The sequence below is a fragment of the Durio zibethinus genome, chromosome 17, assembly GCF_047325235.1.
Source record: "Durio zibethinus cultivar Kanyao isolate XHJ-2024 chromosome 17, ASM4732523v1, whole genome shotgun sequence".
Classification (NCBI taxonomy): Eukaryota; Viridiplantae; Streptophyta; class Magnoliopsida; order Malvales; family Malvaceae; genus Durio; species Durio zibethinus.
The window spans coordinates 4,021,158-4,041,140 of NC_143178.1; the positions used below are offsets into that span (position 1 = coordinate 4,021,158).

General features: G+C 33.3%; 1 protein-coding gene and 1 pseudogene across 3 annotated transcripts; one reads left to right on the forward strand and one right to left on the reverse strand.

The window, feature by feature from the left end:
* Positions 1 to 477: 477 nt before the first annotated feature.
* Positions 478 to 5,272, forward strand: LOC111278302 (BTB/POZ domain-containing protein At1g63850-like). 2 transcript variants are annotated; one of them, XM_022864951.2, is made up of 3 exons: positions 479 to 2,256; positions 2,507 to 3,489; positions 4,665 to 5,272. In XM_022864951.2, exons 1-2 carry the CDS (start codon positions 1,225 to 1,227, stop codon positions 3,446 to 3,448), a joined length of 1,974 nt encoding a protein of 657 aa, XP_022720686.2. In that variant the 5' UTR covers positions 479 to 1,224; the 3' UTR covers positions 3,449 to 3,489; positions 4,665 to 5,272. The 2 variants fall into 2 exon arrangements, with proteins under 2 accessions (XP_022720676.2, XP_022720686.2); XM_022864941.2 differs by lacking the exon at positions 4,665 to 5,272 and having other exon boundaries at positions 478 to 2,256; positions 2,507 to 3,766.
* Positions 5,273 to 5,333: 61 nt separating this feature from the next.
* On the reverse strand, positions 5,334 to 7,831 carry LOC149513965 (uncharacterized; annotated as a pseudogene). Its single transcript, XR_016328923.1, has 7 exons — positions 7,779 to 7,831; positions 7,643 to 7,720; positions 7,373 to 7,461; positions 7,154 to 7,290; positions 6,559 to 6,656; positions 6,379 to 6,459; positions 5,334 to 6,271 (listed from the first exon to the last, which is right to left on the reverse strand). The product of XR_016328923.1 is annotated as an uncharacterized LOC149513965 (transcript).
* Between the last annotated feature and the right edge of the window lie 12,152 nt (positions 7,832 to 19,983).

Sequence of the window (19,983 nt, forward strand, 5' to 3'; positions counted from 1 at the left end):
AATTTTATTAGATAATGTATTTTAAAAGTAATTACATAAATTAATTGAATTAAATTTAAAATTTTTATTTGGATGAGTAATGAGATTGATGTCAATGAAATTAAAAATAATAATAATTATTATTATAATTATTATTAAAAAATATTATAATTATGATTAAAAAAATTTAATAAAAAATTTATATTAAATGAGTTTTATTAAAATTAATATTTTAAATTTAACTTATGATATGATAAATTTAATTATATCACATAAAAAATACAATAAAATCCAATCCTATCCTAAATTTAAGTTCAAGCAAAATTTAGTTTGGCATAAAACGCTATAATTTGGATTTGGTTGAATCATAATAATAATAAAAAAAGAAGTTGAACCAGTTAAGTAATAATAGTACATTGCCTTGGATGCAAGCTTGTTGAGTCAGTGATTACTCAATGCCAAAAAAAAAAAAACCTAAAAAAAATCACATGAAATAAAAAAGATCATGGTTAATATTATCATCGATGTTTTGCAAAGGTGGGGGAGAGTGTCCCAGGGAGAAATCCCTAAGGGAATGGCAAAATTCAAAATCAAAAATCAAAGTGACAACTGGCACCGTAGCAAGCCTGCCAAGTGAAGCAAATGACTAATTGAGAAACAAAAGACAATCGCTCTTCTTCCCCATCTCAATCCCATGCATAAGATTATAAGAGTGACAATAAATCAATGGTGGCCCCCTTTGGGTGGGGTTGCCCTGTCCCTGCTTCCCCTGCTAGATTTTGAGTCTCTGTCCTCTTTGCTTTGCTCTTCTTTCTGTCTCTCTCCCAACCCCTTTTTTAACCTCTGTAACAACAATAACAGCAATTGCAAAATCCCCCATTCATTTGCCCCAACACGCCAGGTTGTTCACTTCATTGTCTCCCAATCAAATCTCGATACCCCATCAATCCGATACCCAAAAAAATTTACGAAGAAAGAAAGTAGAGACTGAGCGGCTGAACCTCCCCGAAGGCCAAAAACCCAAAACAAAACAGAACAAAACATAATCGGATCTTTCTCTTTCTCTTACATTAAATGCCGCATTCAGACTCGCTCGTGTCTTTTACTTTAATTCTCACCCAACTGGCCAGCTCTAGTTTTTCTCGCCATTTTTAATAGGTACGATCGCTGATGCCAATGCTGTGAACTAAAAGACAATAAAATACAGGCAAAAGATAAAAACCATAGCGGTACATATTCAATACCATGGCAACAACAACAACAACAACATCAGTTTCTACCAAAACATCGTCTGCTCAGCTCAAAGTCCAAGTCCAACCCATCAAGCCCAAACGTCGCAAGTGCAAAGAAACCACCATTTCTTCCTGTGTCTCCACGGCTGCTGGTACTGCTACTACTGCTACTACTGCTACTACAAACAACTACCCAGAGTCGGTTTTTTCTGGGGTTTTGGCTCGGAAACTTGACCCTCCTACCATTGTTTCCCCTGATAGCCCTTGGTGCTGTCCTGCTTCAAAACCCCTCCCCACTCCCCCACCTCCCCCTCCTTCTCCTCCTCCGCTTCCGCCGCAAGCTCGCCGTGTTCCGGACCAGGGAATAACCGATTCTTTGTGGGGTTTCAAGATCCGATATTCTCCGGGCAGTGTATCACCCGTCATGGACTTCACGGGCGGGACAACACTCTCCAACGGTCACTCTCCGTCGAGTTTCACCAACTTCAACTCTGCTCTCACGGCGGGTCTTTTAAACCCGATGTCGCCGCCGCCTCCACCGGACAAGACGCGATCCAGCCCGACCCTTTTCGAGATGATGGCTAGTGAACCCGATATCCACCCAAGAACCCAAACCCAAAACCAAGCTCAGATCCAAGTACCCATTGCAGCTCCCAGACAAAATCAACCCCCGCCAGTAATGGATAAGCAGGCATTGACCATGCAGCGAATTTCGGATATTTTGTCGACCCGGAGCCCTGGGAACCAGTTTAACGACCCAGGTTCGAGTGATGTAAAGCTGACGTTGAGTTCCAAGGATGGGATTAGTGTGGCAATGAACGTGCACAGACAAATACTGGTGGCACACAGTAGGTTTTTTGCAGTGAAGTTATCGGATCGATGGGCAAGTCAGCAGAGGAATGGATCAGCTGGGCCGTACATTGTGGAAATCGCAGATTGTGATGACGTGGAGGTTTATATAGAGACTTTGAGGTTGATGTATTGTAAAGATTTGAAGAAGAAGTTAATGAGAGAGGACGTTTCTAAGGTTCTTGGAATTTTGAAGGTAAAGTTTTAGTTGTTTATTTTAATTTTGTTAGGTTTTTAGGTATTTATGATATTTTAGTTAACTTGGATACTTGAGAATTGGCATGACAATTAGTAGTAACAGTACAATTACCCATCTAAACTCTTATTTGTGACATAGGTTGAAAGAAGTTGGAAATTTGTATTTTGCATTCTTTTGTTCCACAGCAACCAAAAGGGAGGATTTGGGTTTTGAGTATTATTGTTTTGTGGTGTTTTTGCTTTGTCAGGTTTCAGCGGCAATTGGATTTGATGCTGGGGTTTTGTCTTGTTTGGAGTACTTGGAAGCCGCTCCTTGGGCTGAGGATGAAGAAGAGAAAGTGGCTTCTTTGTTGTCAGAGCTCCGCCTTGAAAATGTTGGAGCAGGGGAAGTTTTGAAGAGGGTTTCTGTTGAAGTGACTAATGGAACTGATGAGGGTGGCGATAATGAAGAAGTGCTTCTCAAGCTTTTACATGTGGTTCTTGAAGGCAAAGATGAGAAGGCAAGGCGTGAAATGAAAGGATTGGTCTTGAAGATGCTTCGTGAGAATCCATCTCAGAATGATCTACGGAAAGAGTCTTTGTATTCAGCTTGTGATGGCTGTCTGGAACTTCTCCGACACCATTTTCTCCGAGCAGCTTCATCTGATTTGCAGGATGTGAGTCAGATTGCAAGACAAGCAGATAATTTGCACTGGATTTTGGATATTTTGATTGATAGGCAAATTGCTGAGGATTTTCTAAAATCATGGGCTTCGCAATCTGAATTATCTGATGCTCATTCGAAAGTTCCAGCTGTCCATAGGTATGAAGTCAGCAGAGTTACTGCACGGCTATTTGTGGGAATTGGAAAGGGGCATTTATTGGCATCAAAGGAAGTAAGGTTCTTGCTTTTACAAACATGGTTGGTGCCATTTTATGATGATTTTGGGTGGATGAGGAGGGCATCAAAAGGCCTTGATAGACATTTAATTGAGGATGGTCTTAGTAACACAATTCTCACCTTACCTCTGGCTTGGCAACAGGAAATTTTGATTGCTTGGTTTGATAGATTCTTGAACTCTGGTGAAGATTGTCCAAACATTCAAAAAGGTTTTGAAGTTTGGTGGAGGAGGGCTTTCTGGCGACGCAGTGGTGAACAAGAACTACCAAGGCAATTACATGTTACAGCTGCAACCATTGAGAACTCATAAAGTTCCTATTACATGGTGCAGAACCGGTGGTACTTTAATGGGTGTGTTTCTTGTTTTGTTTTTGAAATGCTTTGGTCTTCATTCTACACTAATGGGTCATTATCTATCTTCTTCCTCTCTAAACCGGGGCTCACAATTGTGTGGAGGAATTGAGTTCTCATAGGTGGATAATGTGTTTGTTTGACTTAAATGTAACCAGGTTTAGTCATGGAAGAAGACAACATCCTTTAGGTTAAATTTTCTTATGTTAAAAATAAACTATATAGAAACAAGTTTGTATATTATCTCTTTAACTGACATATCTGATTTGGTTTTCTTTGTATTGGAGGGTCATTAATATGAACTAGTAAATTAGAATGCAACCAAAAGAAGACACCTTTTTTCAGCCAGGTTTATGGTCGGTACTAGATACATGCCTTAGATCAGTGGATTGGCTTTGCTAGTTGCGTGATCAAGGTAGGGAAAGCTCAAAATATTATTGCATAGTAGTGAATGTGGGTCTGGTTTCACAATTAATTTTTGAGTTATAATAACCAGTTCTTCCAATATGGAAAACACTGAGGAAATTTTGCAACTGTATGGAATAAATCAAGCAGAATAACATATTGTATAACTTGACATATTCAAACATTCAATTTCAACAGAATGCGTTCAGGACCCATGTTGTCTGAGATATACATGCTGTCAGTTGGCATTTTGACAGTTCATAAAAGTAGAATGTTAATAGCTTGGGGGAGTGATCAACCAAATAAATTCCTATAATGGAAGACTTCACCTCGCATGAGTTATTTATTGTCCATTAATGTTTTCTCTTTGTACTTTTCATCATTGAATGGTAATTATTCCCAGGTATTGATTTTTTTTTCCTGCTTTTGGGATTCCTTTTTCTCTTTTCTACAATCTTGTTATTCTGAATTGTAAAGAGATGTGAAAGCCATTTAGTAAATACTTAAAATGCAGAATGTCTCACTTAGGGATATTTAGGGCATGGAAGCTGAGCTCAGAACTTATTTACTGGCTTATTTCTACTACTCATATCATTCGGCTGATGATTGATAACCTTGTTTCTCCTTCACAGCTCTGTCCCATTATATGAACATCTATTATTACAATGAATACTGTATTGTTTTTATGCTGATTTTGTCTGATGATTGATGCTGAAAATCGGCCTTTCTATCACTTCATCTCGCTTATTTTAACAATGCCATTTTCACAGGTGCTGCTTATGGAAAAAAAGATCTGTGCCACCTTTTGTTCAAATTTGTGATGAGCTTCAGAGAGGAGTAGGCTTTTATGGGGTCATAATTAAAAACTTTGGAGTGGCAGAACTCTAAAAAATGAGGTTGCTAATATTAGCCAGATACACTCCAGAATGTTGGAAGCAAGATGGTGTTGAATTCATGGTTTTCTGATCTTAGACTGATGTGAAAATCTTGATTGTAGAATGCAGTGCATCCTATAAGATGCTGCAGGAAAGATGATGACTACTTGTGGTGGCTTGCTGACATTTATTTCAGCGGTGAATGTTGAAAACTTGAAATCTAAGCCAAACTCTTGAGCATCTTTACCATATTATTTTAGTAAAAAATGATGTTGGGGAATAACTTCTTTACTAGTGTTCCTGTGGGAATAACCTAGGAATATGTTTGGAATAACTTCTCCCGTGTAATATGCTGCAGAGGTTTGTGGGAAAATCAATATTCTTTCCTTCTTTGTCGAGGATTTTGGTTTTGAACTTTACTAGAAGACATTAGCTTTGAGATTCCAAAACTTGATAGATGATATGGAAAAAATAAAGTTCATGTGATCCTAAAGGTTCTTTATTGCCTTTGAAGACTTCAACTTCGTATAGTTATTTTGTGAATGTGCCTTTGCACCACTTAGTTCAACTGGAGAATCAATATCAATAACGGCTCCAGATGGGACAGATTGAAAAAAAAGGGCTCATCATTTATATGCTCTAAAAATGCCATATCCATTCTTATTTGAAGCCAATGGGGAAAAAGTTGTATGGATGTGCTCCACTTGTATCATTTCATAGCTGCAGCTCTTCTCTTAAGTGAAAACCAGCTTTCCAACATCTCCTTTATCAAACAAAAGTTTGTCAACCCAATTATTGATTAATAACAGACTTTTTGACTAAATTAAATGTTAGAATTCAATAATCCTATTTTCTTTATTTCTTGCAGTGTGTTTGCACTTGTAACAGCGATTGAGCTTGAAAAGGAGATTAGAAAGTGTATCAAAGCTGGCTCCAAAGACTTCAGCAACTTTTTGGACCCCATCACATGTTTCTATGCACAAAATGCTGTTTTCCTCTTTATTAAATGAAAATTGTTGAAAATTCAAATCACAGACCAAACAAAATACACCCAGGATGTAAATTTTCAATAAACAACTACCGTTTTGTTCTAATGTTGCTACTCATTTAAGGGACAAATTCTCTTCAGCTGACTCAATTTCCTTGCCAAGGCCTTTTCTTATATTACACTATATAATAATGGATAGGGAATTCTGGCATTGCCTTCCATCCTTCCATCCCAATCAAAATCCTAGCAATAGTGATGAATATAATAACATCATCAATTATTCCTTGGCAGAATCATAATGTACACGAAGCAGAACACTGCGCAGGCTCCAAGTCTTTTGCTGAGGTTGTCCGATAATGGTCTTCAGTTTCTTTCTGGTGTATAGTGATAATTGAATACTAATGGTATATCTTCCCTTAGTTCAGGTTCTGCAGTCCTCATCTTCTAAGTGAGTGATGAAAGAATTTGCCACTGGACAATCATATTCAGTTCTCCTAGTCTTGCAGTCTTTTGCCTGAATAATCAGAAACCAGGAAACTTCAAAGGACATTACAAGGATAAACATCATTTTAACTTTAGAAACATCAAGATTTACATTTGAGAGTGAAACATCCTACTTACCATTCTTGATCAATTAACATTTCATCTTTCAATCCAAACTCTCTTAGCTCTTCTTCATTGTGGTGCATTAATAAGCTGTATCTGAAGATTTAGAAAGATTGCCAACTAGTCGGATTTTTTCCCAACTCGAAAATGGATTGAAATTTTTTTCATTTTGGGCAGAACACAGAAGATTATTACCTTTCACCATAGCCTTTTTCCATGACAATTATGTTACCATTGCCCATTTTATTGAGTACAAGTGAAAATGAGTCGTCTTGAGGTGCACGTTTAAAGTGCTAGGAAACACTTCCAACATCCAGAGGCAGAGTGATAGCGCTTAAAAATTTTCCGTCATTTATAATGTAATGCTATTTTCTAAATTCTTCACTGCGGGTGGTGGTCGCAACTTTATCTGATAGATATGAATGTGTGGTGAAAATTAAGAGGGGACCCATCAATTCTTTTGTTTGTTTCGTTTGGATAAGTACATATCGCTAGAAACAAAATGAAATAATGCAATGAATCATTCAAGTTGGAGTTAGGGGCATGCCATTAGCTTACTCGGCAATGTTCATGGTGTGAGTAAATATTTATGGCAGTTATCTAGCGAAAATGAATCACAGAGAAATCAGAGTTCAGACTATCAGAGAATGAAAGAGAGTAACCTACCAAAGCCCTGGCCTGCTCGCTAGCTTTCTCTCATGCCAGCAATTCTCAACGCTCGAACGCACGACCCAAGAGCTGAAGCGTTTCAAGTGTTCTTATACATGGTGACACATATATAGAAATAGACCTTCCAATCAGAAGCTCCATCTTCCTCAACAATTTCCCTTATCCTCCATCCACATTCCTCAGCCTCAGTATTGCCTTTCTCAGTAAATGCAATCTTTGGATCAGCAACTCTTGCATAGACACTCTCATCCTCATTCCCTTCAGTCTATCCAAGCCTTACCACGATTATCCTGCTAGGCCTAGGAGGAGGTGATGATGTTACCCGTTGTGTTAAAAAAACACGTTTCAGTGAAAGTAGTGGCATGTCCATTACGAGAGATTTGAGTGGCTTCTTTTGGTGTCCCAAGGCATTGAAAAGGATAATTGAAACTATGAAAAATCACTAAGAAATTGGGCTTTACTAAATGTTTGAGTCAGAGACGCGCTGCAGTTCATTGGCCCACACTTCTATAGGCTGGACAGTTGGTTATTAATTCATAAAAGCTTTTGATGGGCTGAGCTCGAATATCGATCCACTACCAATTAGAAGTTAGCTCTGAAATCGGTATACCGGTAACTTTTTAATAGCCCTCGTAAATGCCGGTATTTAATGACATTCAACTTTCTGCTAGTGCTTGCTTTGTTGGCTCTACGAAATCCATAAATTCTCTATAGGCAGCGAGACATACCACCTTATTAGGTATTACCTTTGATTTTGTATGTATATACTAGTATTATTTAGCTTAAGCTCCCAATTCATGGTATTCGGACTATCATCAGAAAGAAGAATATATGGGAACTATGAACAACATTATTTTTACACTGTATCCATTTGAAGAATGATACCTCAGGACTTCATATATACATTCAGTATGGCGACGAATCCAGGATTTTCTTTTAAGTGTTCACTTATCTCAGCAAAACAACTGACAGCCCCTGGTTTGAAGGAAACTGCATGGAAAGTGTTGAATTGTAGCCCTCCGCTGGGTGGTGATGAACCTCACTAGGAAATCATTGTTGGATATTAGGTTATCTTCTCTTGCTACCCGTATTTTCCAAACGGTTTTCATTCCATTTTTTTCATCATCCGACATGTCATAACCTGCCGTGTGTCAAAATCACATTGGCCTAAAGCTATATCTTAACCTTTCCATATAGATAAAAATGGAGGAAAGCAATTAAAAACTCCAATTTGACTACTCAAAGGCCAAGTGCATTTGTCCACAGAGCTAAGCTATGAGTAAATGGTCATTATCTAAGATTAAAAAACGTTGTTGACAAAAGATTTGTAGATGACTTGGAGGATTAATGGTTAACTAGGGCCACTTTGTGAAACTGATCAGCCGGTGTAATTACCTGTGGCATAAAGCCACCCCATGGGAATCATAATCTCCTCAGTTTTGCGTTTATGAGTTGTGATTGGAATTGAATTCTCTAAGAGTAGTAGTTTAAAGTTAATAATCATCCAAGATGACCTCAAGTTGAGGCAAGCAGTCCTTGTTTGTGACTCAATGAACCTAAACATTCAGTTGAAAGTTTGGAAACACAGAACTTCCAAACAGGAGATCAGAGCTAGAAGTAGGTGACAAAATTGTGTAGAGTTTATATTTGAAAAAACATCAAGCTAAGAAATTTCAGGAGGATAAAGAAAGTAGTACAAAACAGTCCTAGTCATCATATGAAAAACTACAACTTGTTATCAACTGTCTTTGTTGTAGTGTTTCACTTAGAATTCTAAGTACATGCAAAATCACAATGATTTGTTCTAATAGGCATTTGAATAGTCTATTGTAGCCTTTTAATGTGCACCATCAAATTCTAGTCTTTAGCAGCTTGAGCTATCATCAAATGGCCTTTTCCCATGCTGCTATCGCCTACCAGTTATTATTTATCAAGAATTGAGATTAGATTAAGATTTTTTTTTTTATAGTATTTAACGTTGTCATCAAGAACTGCAAGATATAATTATACATATTTACCTATCTAAAGCTATATGAAGATTAAAAAAAATAAAAGGAATTGGGTTGACTCGTGAAAAATGAAATGCTCTTTTGAGACTACAAGGGCACAAACAATATATATTTGTATTAATGAAAACCCTCGAAAACACAATAAAACCAAACTAATTTTTACAAGGTTATGTTAGAAATTAAATTTGAATTTATTTTATTTGTTCATGTATTTTAACTATCCATGAATCCGATTAATACTAGAAGAATGTATCTACTTGAATGTACCTAGTTACTAGGTAATTTGTATTTAATGTTTTGCATCTAAATTTATACTTGGAGTAATATAAATAACTATTATTTAATTCAGCAAATTAAAATATAAAAATCAAGTTGTCTATATTTTAAGTAAATTTTTTTTGAGTGTCCAACGGTGCTAAAATGGAAGTGGATAAATGCTTAAATGTTAAGCCTTATCTGGTCTCTGGCCTGAAAATAATAAGTACCATGGAAATTGGCTGTAATTTGTTTTTCATGCTAGGATTATACAATATGCATGTTCTCTCTCACTCTTTTATTTTGCCATTTAGTTCCTCCTATTTCAAGCCACCAACATCCGTACGTCTTCAAGCAGCTAATTTCATCATATTTGTCTCTTATTTAAAAGGGTTTTGTCAATCGGCCAATGAAAATGGTAGCTACGAAAGGTATTTGAAGAAACTTCTTGTGATTGACAATGCAAGATATTATTATTATTATTTTTTTATATTAAGAATACGTGCAAGCCTAGCTTATGTGTTTGAAAATGTGTGTAAACTAAATGGGAATATAGAAAGAAAACATCAGGAAACTAACTAATTCATCTTTATTGACAGATCCCACTTAGGACAAACGAAGGCCATTATAATTTTTTTCCCTGGTTTTTGTCATTTGCATTGACTTTATTCATGTCAGGTGACTTATTTCGTGTGAGTGAAGGAGAAGATGAAGAAAGAATCATGTAAAATACTTTGAGAATCCCTATAATTAATATTCAATTCATTAATTAAAAAATTTCTACTTTGGATTGTTTAATTTATTTTTAATTTTTATAACGTAATTGTTGATCTGAGTTCAACGAGGAGAGAAAAGACCTAAAATCATAAAAAAATTGGATTTAATGTTGACAAAATCGATTCGATCTAACATGTCAAAAGAAAATCCAACAAGCAAATAACAAATTAACATATTTACAAATAGTTAAATGGGATGTTGTAGTGACCAAACTAACATGGATTCCAATAAATTAGGTCGGTCTACCCTTTTAGTTGGGACATAATGATCAAAATAACCTATGAATTACATTCTTGCTAAAAAAATTATTATATCCTTGTTTACTATAAATGCCCCAAACAATAGTATTGTTTTTTTCACTTGCGATTGCTATGTTTAAATAATGAACTTTAATTCTAATAATATATCACACAAATATTGATAAATAATGAAATCATGATAGAAAAAAAATACTCATCATTGTCATGAGAAAAATTGATATGGAATTTTAATTAATAAGAAAATTAATGATCTTTTTTTTTTTTTCTTTGAAATGACACTGTTTCAATCTTTTGCCAATTCTTTCCTATGCACCGATTTTCTGCAATTCTGATGATGAAGTTTCATATTCCATTTGGGTGTTGAAATCAATATAAATAACAAAGAGACAATTTATTACTTAAGAATGCATCAGATCCAGATGTTCTCTATGGTAAACAAGTTGAAGATTTTTAATACAAGTTTCGAATTCGATCATCCAAAACGCTTAAAATATGACCACTCGTTTGTAAAACTTGACAAAGAGGGGGAAAAAAAAAAGACCGGTTGTTGAGATTCACAACTTATTATTCCAAAACAGGGTCAACCTCAAATGGCCCCTCCATTTGGAAAAATTGGTCTTACCATTAGAATATTTCAAGATCCTCTTCCCTTAAATTCCATCTTTTATCTCATTAAATTAATAGTTTGAATGATAATATCTCTGGGTCTGGGGTTAGTTAGGAGACCATGAAATCTGTATATTTTCCTGCATGGCTCAGTCTGGATCAAGTTCTTCTGGTTTGGCCTTTTTTTTTAATGCTCATAACTGTTTGTTGAAATGCCTCAGTGAAAGTCCTTAATTGATGCTCTTTGCGCTTGTTTCGGTTTTCAATGGATGCTGTTATGTTGGGATGATCTTGCTATTTCTGTAACTATGTTGGGGTTTTCCGTTGTTGATTGTGCTGTAATGCTTTTTGGTTGTGATTTAGGGTTATTCAAAACTCTCAAGCTTAGACAAGAAGTAAGGGCATTTACAAGCTCACGTTGCTAATTTGTTTGGAAATTTGATTAGAAATCAACCCACGAGAGTGTTTTTTAATTTAAAAGAGAAAAAAGAATTGAATAAAACTAATCCAAATCAATGAATCTGATTAATTTGGTTACAAATTCTACTATTTTGAGTTGGATGACTGGAAAAAAAACCACCACTTTAGAGTTAGTTGAAGAACTTGTCAATCGAAAGGTCTGTTTAATATGCAAGGGTGTTGCTAATGTTTGAACCACACTTTTTTTTTTTTTTTGGATTACATCATCATCAATTCATCATAGCAGTCAAGTTGCACATTGACTTAAAATCTTTTTGATGGATAATAAAATTAATTTTAATGAAATTAAAAATAATAATAATAATTATTATAATTATAATTGAAAAAAATTATTGTAATTGTAATTAAAAAAATTTATAAAAATTTTATGTTAAATGAATCTTATTAAAATTAACATTTAAATTTAATTATATCACATTAAAAATATGATAAAATCTAAACTCTCACTTAATTAGATCCATGTTTGGAAACCACAACCATTAATTTGTAGTACTAATTAATCTTGTGTGATTAATTCTGGTTTAAGGCAAGACTTATAAGAGTAAAAAAAAAATTTTTTTTGGGGGGGTTTGTTTGAAAGCGACAATGAACAAAACCAAGTAGAAACACAAAGTACCGAATCTGTGTCATGAATCACGACATTGGGGTTTTTTTTTTTTTTTTTTGCCAGTAGAAGGATTGTACTTTGTATCAATTTCAAGGTGCATGGGATATGGGATTTACATGAAATATCTCATGCCAAAACAACGACAACAAAATTGAATCATTAAAATCACATCTTCCATTAGAATAATAATCAGTGAATTAATAACGTAAATAAACTCTTTAATTTACATGAATTATTAATTTTACCATTTGTTGCAATATTTCCTTAACTTCTAATCCTTTTTGAAACTGCACTTGGAGTGTCCTTAATCTTCTTTGATTTAAAAAAAAAAAAAAACCTTGTTTTAAATTCAAATTCCATGTCTTTCAACTTAACAACCGAAAAGGAAATATGATATAAGAAATGGTTGCCATATGTGGACGCGAATAAAATTTGTTGAAGGGTCAATGTTGCCATTATATACGTGATGGAAAAAGGCTAACAAATGGTATGAACAACGGAATTTGATTTTGTGTAGGGGAAGACATGTGAATAAGAATCAAATGGAAGGATAAGGATTGAGGACCACTTCATTTCATGTGTCCAAAGGAGACAACCAACTCTGGAACTTACCCTTTGCTCGGTTTGAATAGTAAGAGTTGTTCTGATCCAATTGCAGCGTTCCCAAAACACGCACAGAGACTTTAGCTTCCGGTTGAGGATTAAAATCTCCCAACATGCCCACTGTGTTTGTACTTATGAGATTGCCATATAGACATGGAGATGGGAGGGAATGGACTGAATATGATTTCACTCTTTCACATGGACAGACAATGGTAGCCACTTAGAGTTTTTCCTCAGGTTGCTTTCCTGCTTTTGGATTCTCGATCTGTCATACTTTAATTTGTTCTTTTTGTAACACTTTCTCGGGAAAAAAGAAAAAAAAAGTTGTGAAATTATAAAAATAGAATTGAAAAGAGAGATTATGGCATAATTTTATGACGTTATATAATTATATATTGAATGTGTACTCGGAAAAACAAATGGGCTTGAGATGAACCAAAAAGAAGACAAAGTATGAAATTATGTTTGAAGGCATTTGAGTACATATATACCGAAAGATCTCAACATTAATTAATACCAGTATTTATATTTGGTTGAGTGATTGATACATGATTTTTTATTAAAAATAATGTTCAAATTTTCGTTTTCTTAAATAAAAAAATCAAAGGCGAATTCAAAAGGAACAGGCATCACCATTGTAGTACAGTAACTCAGTCCATCTAACATTACTATCGGCCCTCCCTTTTCCATTAACTTCACTGTTTGACCTCCTCTTTACCTTATGTCTGGTTTCACCTCTAAAAAAAATAGCATCTTGATCAAAAGCGTAACAAACTCTTCCCTACAATGGAGTTGTGACAAAACTAGGGCTAGCAAAAGAATTAATGAATTAATTACCGAAAATGATAGTATATGGGTGATGCCGCTATGGCTATTAACATTCCATTGCAAAATACCAAAAGAGTGACTCGGATTAAATCATTTAAAAACAAAATTTTAAAACTTATATAGAAACTTTCTTTCAATCTTCTTTGTTTATCTTCTTTAATCAGCTGGAATCAGAAATGCCATCCAAAAGCTTGCAAACAAATATCTTTCGAGAGTTAGAAAAAAGCTGTTTTGGGAAACCGCGTGCATTATTTTGTATTATCTGCACTTTGATTGATATAATGAACATTAACTTTGCTGATCTTAGGGGAATATAATAAATTTTATATGTTCATGATTGTGTGACCAAATCAAACTCTTTGATGTCTCGATTTTCCAAATTGGATGACTTGATAATGATCGGATTTTCATTCTAATTATCATGTCATTGATGTCAACGCCGCATCAAATTATATATATATATATATATATATATAGTGATTAAATACGAAAGGTGAACTAGGAATAGGTGAAAGAGATCACATTAGAGGAAAGAATGATGTTGAAAATTTGCACATGTCATTTTCTTTCTCTTTTGGAACTATAGCTAGGTTTTTTATATCTAATTCCTTTGTCTTCCATAAAACTTAGGGATAACAAACTATATATACTCTCTTTTGTTTAATTTTTAAGGCTAACAATCGTGTAATCTATCGGTAGAAAGTTGGTTTATTGCTTTCAATGACTAGAGTTCAAATCCTGATAATTTCATGTAGACACCCATTTTTTTTATTTATTGATTTATTTATTTTTTCTTTTGGGTAGGCTAATGAAAGAAAATAAATAAATAAAAAAGTTAGAGTTTTAATACTAGTAAAATGCTATGATTAAAACTTTAAATTTTGTAATTGGGATCAATCTAAAAGGGTTTTTGAAAAATAGAGATAAACAGATCAAAAGATAGAAAATTTTAATTTTCAAATCATTGTGTAATATGTGAATAAAGGCCTATATAAACCCCATCAATCACAAGAGTAGAAACACAAAGAAAAGAGGGGAAAACAAGAGATTTGGAATCAAGGTTTTCTTTGGTATGAGGTCCTTAGAGAATTCGTGGCTTGAATTGTGTTCGTGGAGTTTTTTTTTTTTCAAGATTTCTGGAAATTTTTTGGGAATTTCCAGAATCCCGTGAATTTTTTGGGAAAATTTAAAATTTTCGATGTCTTTCATGTGAAAAACTCAATTTTCGATGATAAAACCCAAAAATTGACTAACTTTTCGGCGATAGTCGACGGAAAACGACGACTAAAAATTGCCTAGAGAGAGAAAGAGAGGGGGAAGAGTCTGAGGAGAAGAAACTGATTTTTGCCTTTTATATTAGCTGAAAACGATGTCGTTTTAAATTAAAAAGAAGTAGGATCTGCGTGTTTCCTTTGGTTCGACCTGACCCGTGCTGCTGATCCAAGAGCCTGACCCTATCATCCGAGCCATCAAGTCGAGCTGCTTCCAAGCCGTTTCAGCTGATTTCATTTTTGGGGCCACGTCCCTGTTGAGCCGCTCAGCCGAGCCAACAAAGGTTTTTTTTTTTCTTCTTCTATTATTTATTTATTGATTATTATCATTATTTTTTCCTTATTTATTTATTGACTAAATTGAGCTAATTTATTTATTTAATTAAACATCCTTAAATCTTCAATGATTTTTTTTAAATAAAAATTCTAAAATTTTTTTTTGAGAAAAAGTTAAAAGTATCAATTTTCCTTAAAACCAAAATTTTGAAAAGTATTTTTGAAGAAAAGTTGAAAGTATCAATTTTTCTCAAAAATAAAAATTTCAATTATAAAAAATATTTTGAAAAAAAATTGAAAGTATCAATTTTCCTTAAAAATGAAATTTCGAAAAGTATTTTTGAGGAAAAGTTGAAAATATCAATTTTTCTCGAAAATAAAAATTTCAATTCTGAAAAATATCTTGAGGAAAAGTTGAAAGTATTAATTTTTTGTAAAAATAAAATTTCAAAAAGCGTTTTTTAAGGAAAAGTTGAAAGTATTAGTTTTCTTTAAAAATAAAATTTTCAAAAAGCGTTTTTGAAGAAAAGTTGAAAGTATCAATTTCCCTTGAGAATAAAAATAAAAAAAATTCAAAAAAAAATCTTTGAGTAAAAGTTGAAAATATCATTTTTCTTTCAAAATAAAATCTTCAAAAAAGGAAATATTTTAAGAAAAAGTTGAAAGTATCAATTTTCTTTGACTTAAAATTTTCAAAAAAAGATTTTTTGAAGAAAAGCTTAAATTTTTTTTAAAAATGAAATTTTTAAGAAAAAAATTTTTTAGAAAAAGTTGAAAGTATCAATTTTTATTGAATAAAAGCATGAGTTTTTTTTTATAAAACACTAAAATAAAAGACTTCTATCAAAAGCTTAAAGCATTATTCCTTTTTTCTTTCCCTTTTAAAAAATGTCAAATAATTCAACGATGGAGCTTCTACGAGAAAAACAATAGTTTTTCTTGCATACTCTTGAGGTGATAAGATTTTCTTAATTTTCTGTCAAAAGTATTGGAGTTAATTAAGAATAATTTCTTATAATTAATTACTTGGTAAAGTTTTTAAGGCTAATGGATAACACAAAATTGAGCTGGTATCATTTTTCGATGAGTGTTGTAGGGGTGCTATAACCTTCTTCACATGTAACTGCACTCTCGGACCTAGTTTTGGTTTCGCGGACATTGGATTTACCTTGCAAAGATACCTAAGTCAGACTTAGGGTTTCTCTTTAAAAAGGGACAGATTCAGTCAGGTGACCAATCGCATATAAACCAAAAAGATTAGTGGTGACTCCTCAATTCAATGTCTAGAGATAGGTCCACAGATCTAGACATTATGACAGTTTGACGACTTCGCTGAAGATAGTCGAGAGTTAGACCAGCAAATAAATCCATGTTATCCAAAAGCTTAATAAAATTAAACTTTTTATATAGATTTTTTATTCATTCATTCTATTTATTTACTTTGTTTACTCTGTCATTCATATGCATTTACATAACATGAGCTTTATACTTAAGCTCCGTCCCTTTAGGAGGGAGTAAAATATCTATGCTTTCATGAGGTTTTAATGCCTCCGCAGTGGCTAGCGAAATACTTTCACTCAAATTGAACATTTTTTGCTAGCAGCCTGTAATGGATGAGAATTGAAATGCCTTACTAGTCTGTGATGGACAATAATGTAAGGAACAATTTAAGAACCTTTAGATTTTAACCTTAAACCACATATAGTGAATTTTAGAAACGTTTAACCAATAGATGAGCCATCTTCTTCCCTTTAGAATTGACCAAAAGCATAGGATTCATTCATCCTATTATGTGTGGTGTTTTAATTTATTTAGTTATTTATTTATTTATCTCTTTATTCGATGTACTAACCTCTTCTCTCATTCATTATCTGCATGGTTTATACTCATATCATACAGTTGCATAAAGAACATTTGCTTGAAAGACGGTCTTCAACAAAGAGTTTTTCATGGACTTCATATAACGATTGGTTTGCTCTTCATCTGTATTAGCTCCTTGTGAGTCACCCAATGAAGCAAAGGTTCAGTCAGAAAAGATCCAACAAAAGGAGAGGGATTGTCTACCAATCGATTGTGCTTCTACCTTGGCTCAAGAAACATCCATGCTCCTTAAATAAAATAATCTAAAGGATTTAGTCGATATATAGAAGAAAATGAGTCCATCAAGATAAGAGAGTTTTGCTAGAGATATAGACATATAGCATAACTTCTTGCAGTAAATATTGAGAATCAACTAATCAGAGTCACAGTGTAATTCTGGGATCTTTCATATAAGTGTTTCATCTTTAATGAAATTGATATGACACCAACCATTAAAGAATACTCGACTTTGTTGGGTTTGTACCTCAGAACTCTTGACAAGATATATGTCAAAAAACATAAATTAAAATTTTGTAAGAATCTAGCCCATTTGATGGAGATAAACAAAGAGATTATGGATTCTCATACAAAGAAAAAATAAGAACAAGTTTGCTTACCTTGAAAGTTCTTTCATGATTTTTTGGTACAACATTCTAACGAAGAGTGTGGGTTAGACGTATTTGCCTTAGCTATATACGGAATGAAGATTTTTCCAATGATTTTGAGGTATATTAAAATAGCAATGGTTGACTTCTTAAAAAACGTGATCAATGGCTGTAACCCTTCAACGATAATACTAGCAGAGACTATTAGATCTTTGAGTTACTGTCGTCAGAATGAGGGACGTTTCACGGGCTATATACAACTATTGTATTTATGGATGAAAAGTCACTTCGAGTGTAAGAAAAGTGCATTCTCAAAGCTTTAGTTTCGTAATAGAGCTTCAATAAAAGAATTATATGAAAGTAAGTGGCTAGAACAAAAGCTTAAAAAAGAATGGATAGCTTTCTTACAAAAGCTGACAAGTGTCGAAGTGAGATGGTTGGTCCTATGGATGAATCGCGAACCCATGCTATATCAATATGGAGACAACATATGGTCTTATTTTTAGGTTTATGGGGAGTAACAAGTTATGCGCCACTTCTAGCTAGAAGATAGTTTAGAACAGAACAGTTCATTCCTATGACACATAAGCTTCATCAGTCAAATTTTTCTTACAATGAGCCAAAAGCCTTTCAGAGGATGAACGATGTGATTAAAGCATGAAAAAATCCCCATAGGGTGAGTCTTGAACCGTTCACTAATAAAGTCACTCATGGGTACAGGGTCTGATGAACAAGACGAGGATAGAAAGTGGTATTCAAAAAAAAAAGAAAAAAATAGGATAATCAAAATCAAGGTTTTCTTTGGTATGAGGTCCTTGGAGAATTCCTGGCTTGAATTGTGTTTTTAGAGATTTTTTTTTTTAGATTTTTGGAAATTTTCTAGGAATTCCCAAAATCCCGTAAATTTTTTGAGAAAATTTAAGTTTTCTGACGTCTTTCCGACGAAAAACTCAGTTTTTGGTGATAAAACCCAGAAATCGATAAACTTTTCGACGATAATCGATGAAAAATGGTGACCAAAAATTGCCTAAAAAGAGAAGGAGCAAGGGTAAAGAGAGGGGGGAAGCGTCTAAAGAGAAGAAACTGATTTTTGCCTTTTATATTAGCTGAAAATGACGTTGTTTTGAATCAAAAGAAAGTAAGATCCGCATGTTTCCTTTGGTTAGACCCGACCCGTGTCGCTGATCCAAGAACCCGACCCTATCATCTGAGCCATCAAGCCGAGCCACTTCCAAGCCGTTCCAGTTGATTTCGTTTCTGGAGCCACGTCCCTGTTGAGCCGTTCAGCCGAGCCACCAAAAGTTTTTTTTTCTTCTATTATTTATTTATTGATTATTATCATTATTTTTTCTTTATTTATTTATTGACTAAACTGAGTTAACTTATTTATTTAATTAAACATTCTTAAATCTTCAATGACTTTTCCTAAATAAAAATTCTAAAAAACTTTTTTGAGAAAAAGTTGAAAGTATCAATTTTTCTTAAAAATAAAATTTTCAATTATAAAAAAATATTTTGAGAAAAAATTGAAAGTATCAATTTTCCTTAAAAACAAAATTTTGAAAAGCATTTTTTAGGAAAAGTTAAAAATATCAATTTTTCTCAAAAATAAAAATTTCAATTATAAAAAATATTTTGAAAAAAAATTAAAAGTATCAATTTTCCTTAAAAATGAAATTTCGAAAAGCATTTTTTGAGGAAAAGTTGAAAGTATCAATTTTTCTTAAAAATAAAATTTTCAAAAAGCGTTTTTGAAGAAAAATTGAAAGTATCAATTTTTCTTGAGAATAAAAATTAAAAAAAAATTTCAAAAAAAAATATCTTTGAGGAAAAGTTGAAAATATCAATTTTCCTTCAAAATAAAATCTTCAAAAAAGAAAATATTTTAAGAAAAAGTTGAAAGTATCAATTTTTCTTAAAATAAAATTTTCAAAAAAGGATTTTTTGAGGAAAAGCTTAAATTTTCTTTAAAAATGAAATTTTTAACAAAAATATTTTTGAGAAAAAGTTGAAAGTATCAATTTTTCTTAAAAATAAAAATGTCAAAATGCTTTAAGAAAAAGTTGAAAGCATCAATTTTTCTTCAATAAAAGCATGAGTTTTTTTTATAAAACAATAAAATAAAAAACTTCTATCAAAAGCTTAAAGCATTATTCCTTTTTTTCTTTCCCTTTTAAAAAATATCAAATAACCCGACGACGAAGCCTCTGCGAGAGAAATAATAGTTTTCTTGCTTACTCTTGAGGTGAGGAGATTTTTTTAATTTTCTGCTAAAAGTATTAAGTTAATTAAGAATAATTTCTGATAATTAATTACTTAGTAAAGTTTTTAAGGCTAATGAATAACACAAAATTGAGCTGATACCATCTTTCGATGGGCGTTATGGGGGTGCTATAACCTTTCTCACACGTAACCGCACTCCCGGACCTAGTTTTGGTTTCGCAGACATTAAATCTACCTTACAAAGATACCTAAGTCAGACTTAGGGTTTTTCTTTAAAAAGAGATAGATTCA

Excerpts from the sequence above, each read along its gene's own strand:
- LOC111278302 (XM_022864941.2), top strand. The coding sequence starts at position 1,225 with ATGGCAACAACAACAACAACAACATCAGTTTCTACCAAAACATCGTCT. Across the intron at positions 2,257-2,506 it reads AGGTTCTTGGAATTTTGAAG|GTTTCAGCGGCAATTGGATT; the intron begins GTAAAGTTTTAG and ends TTGCTTTGTCAG.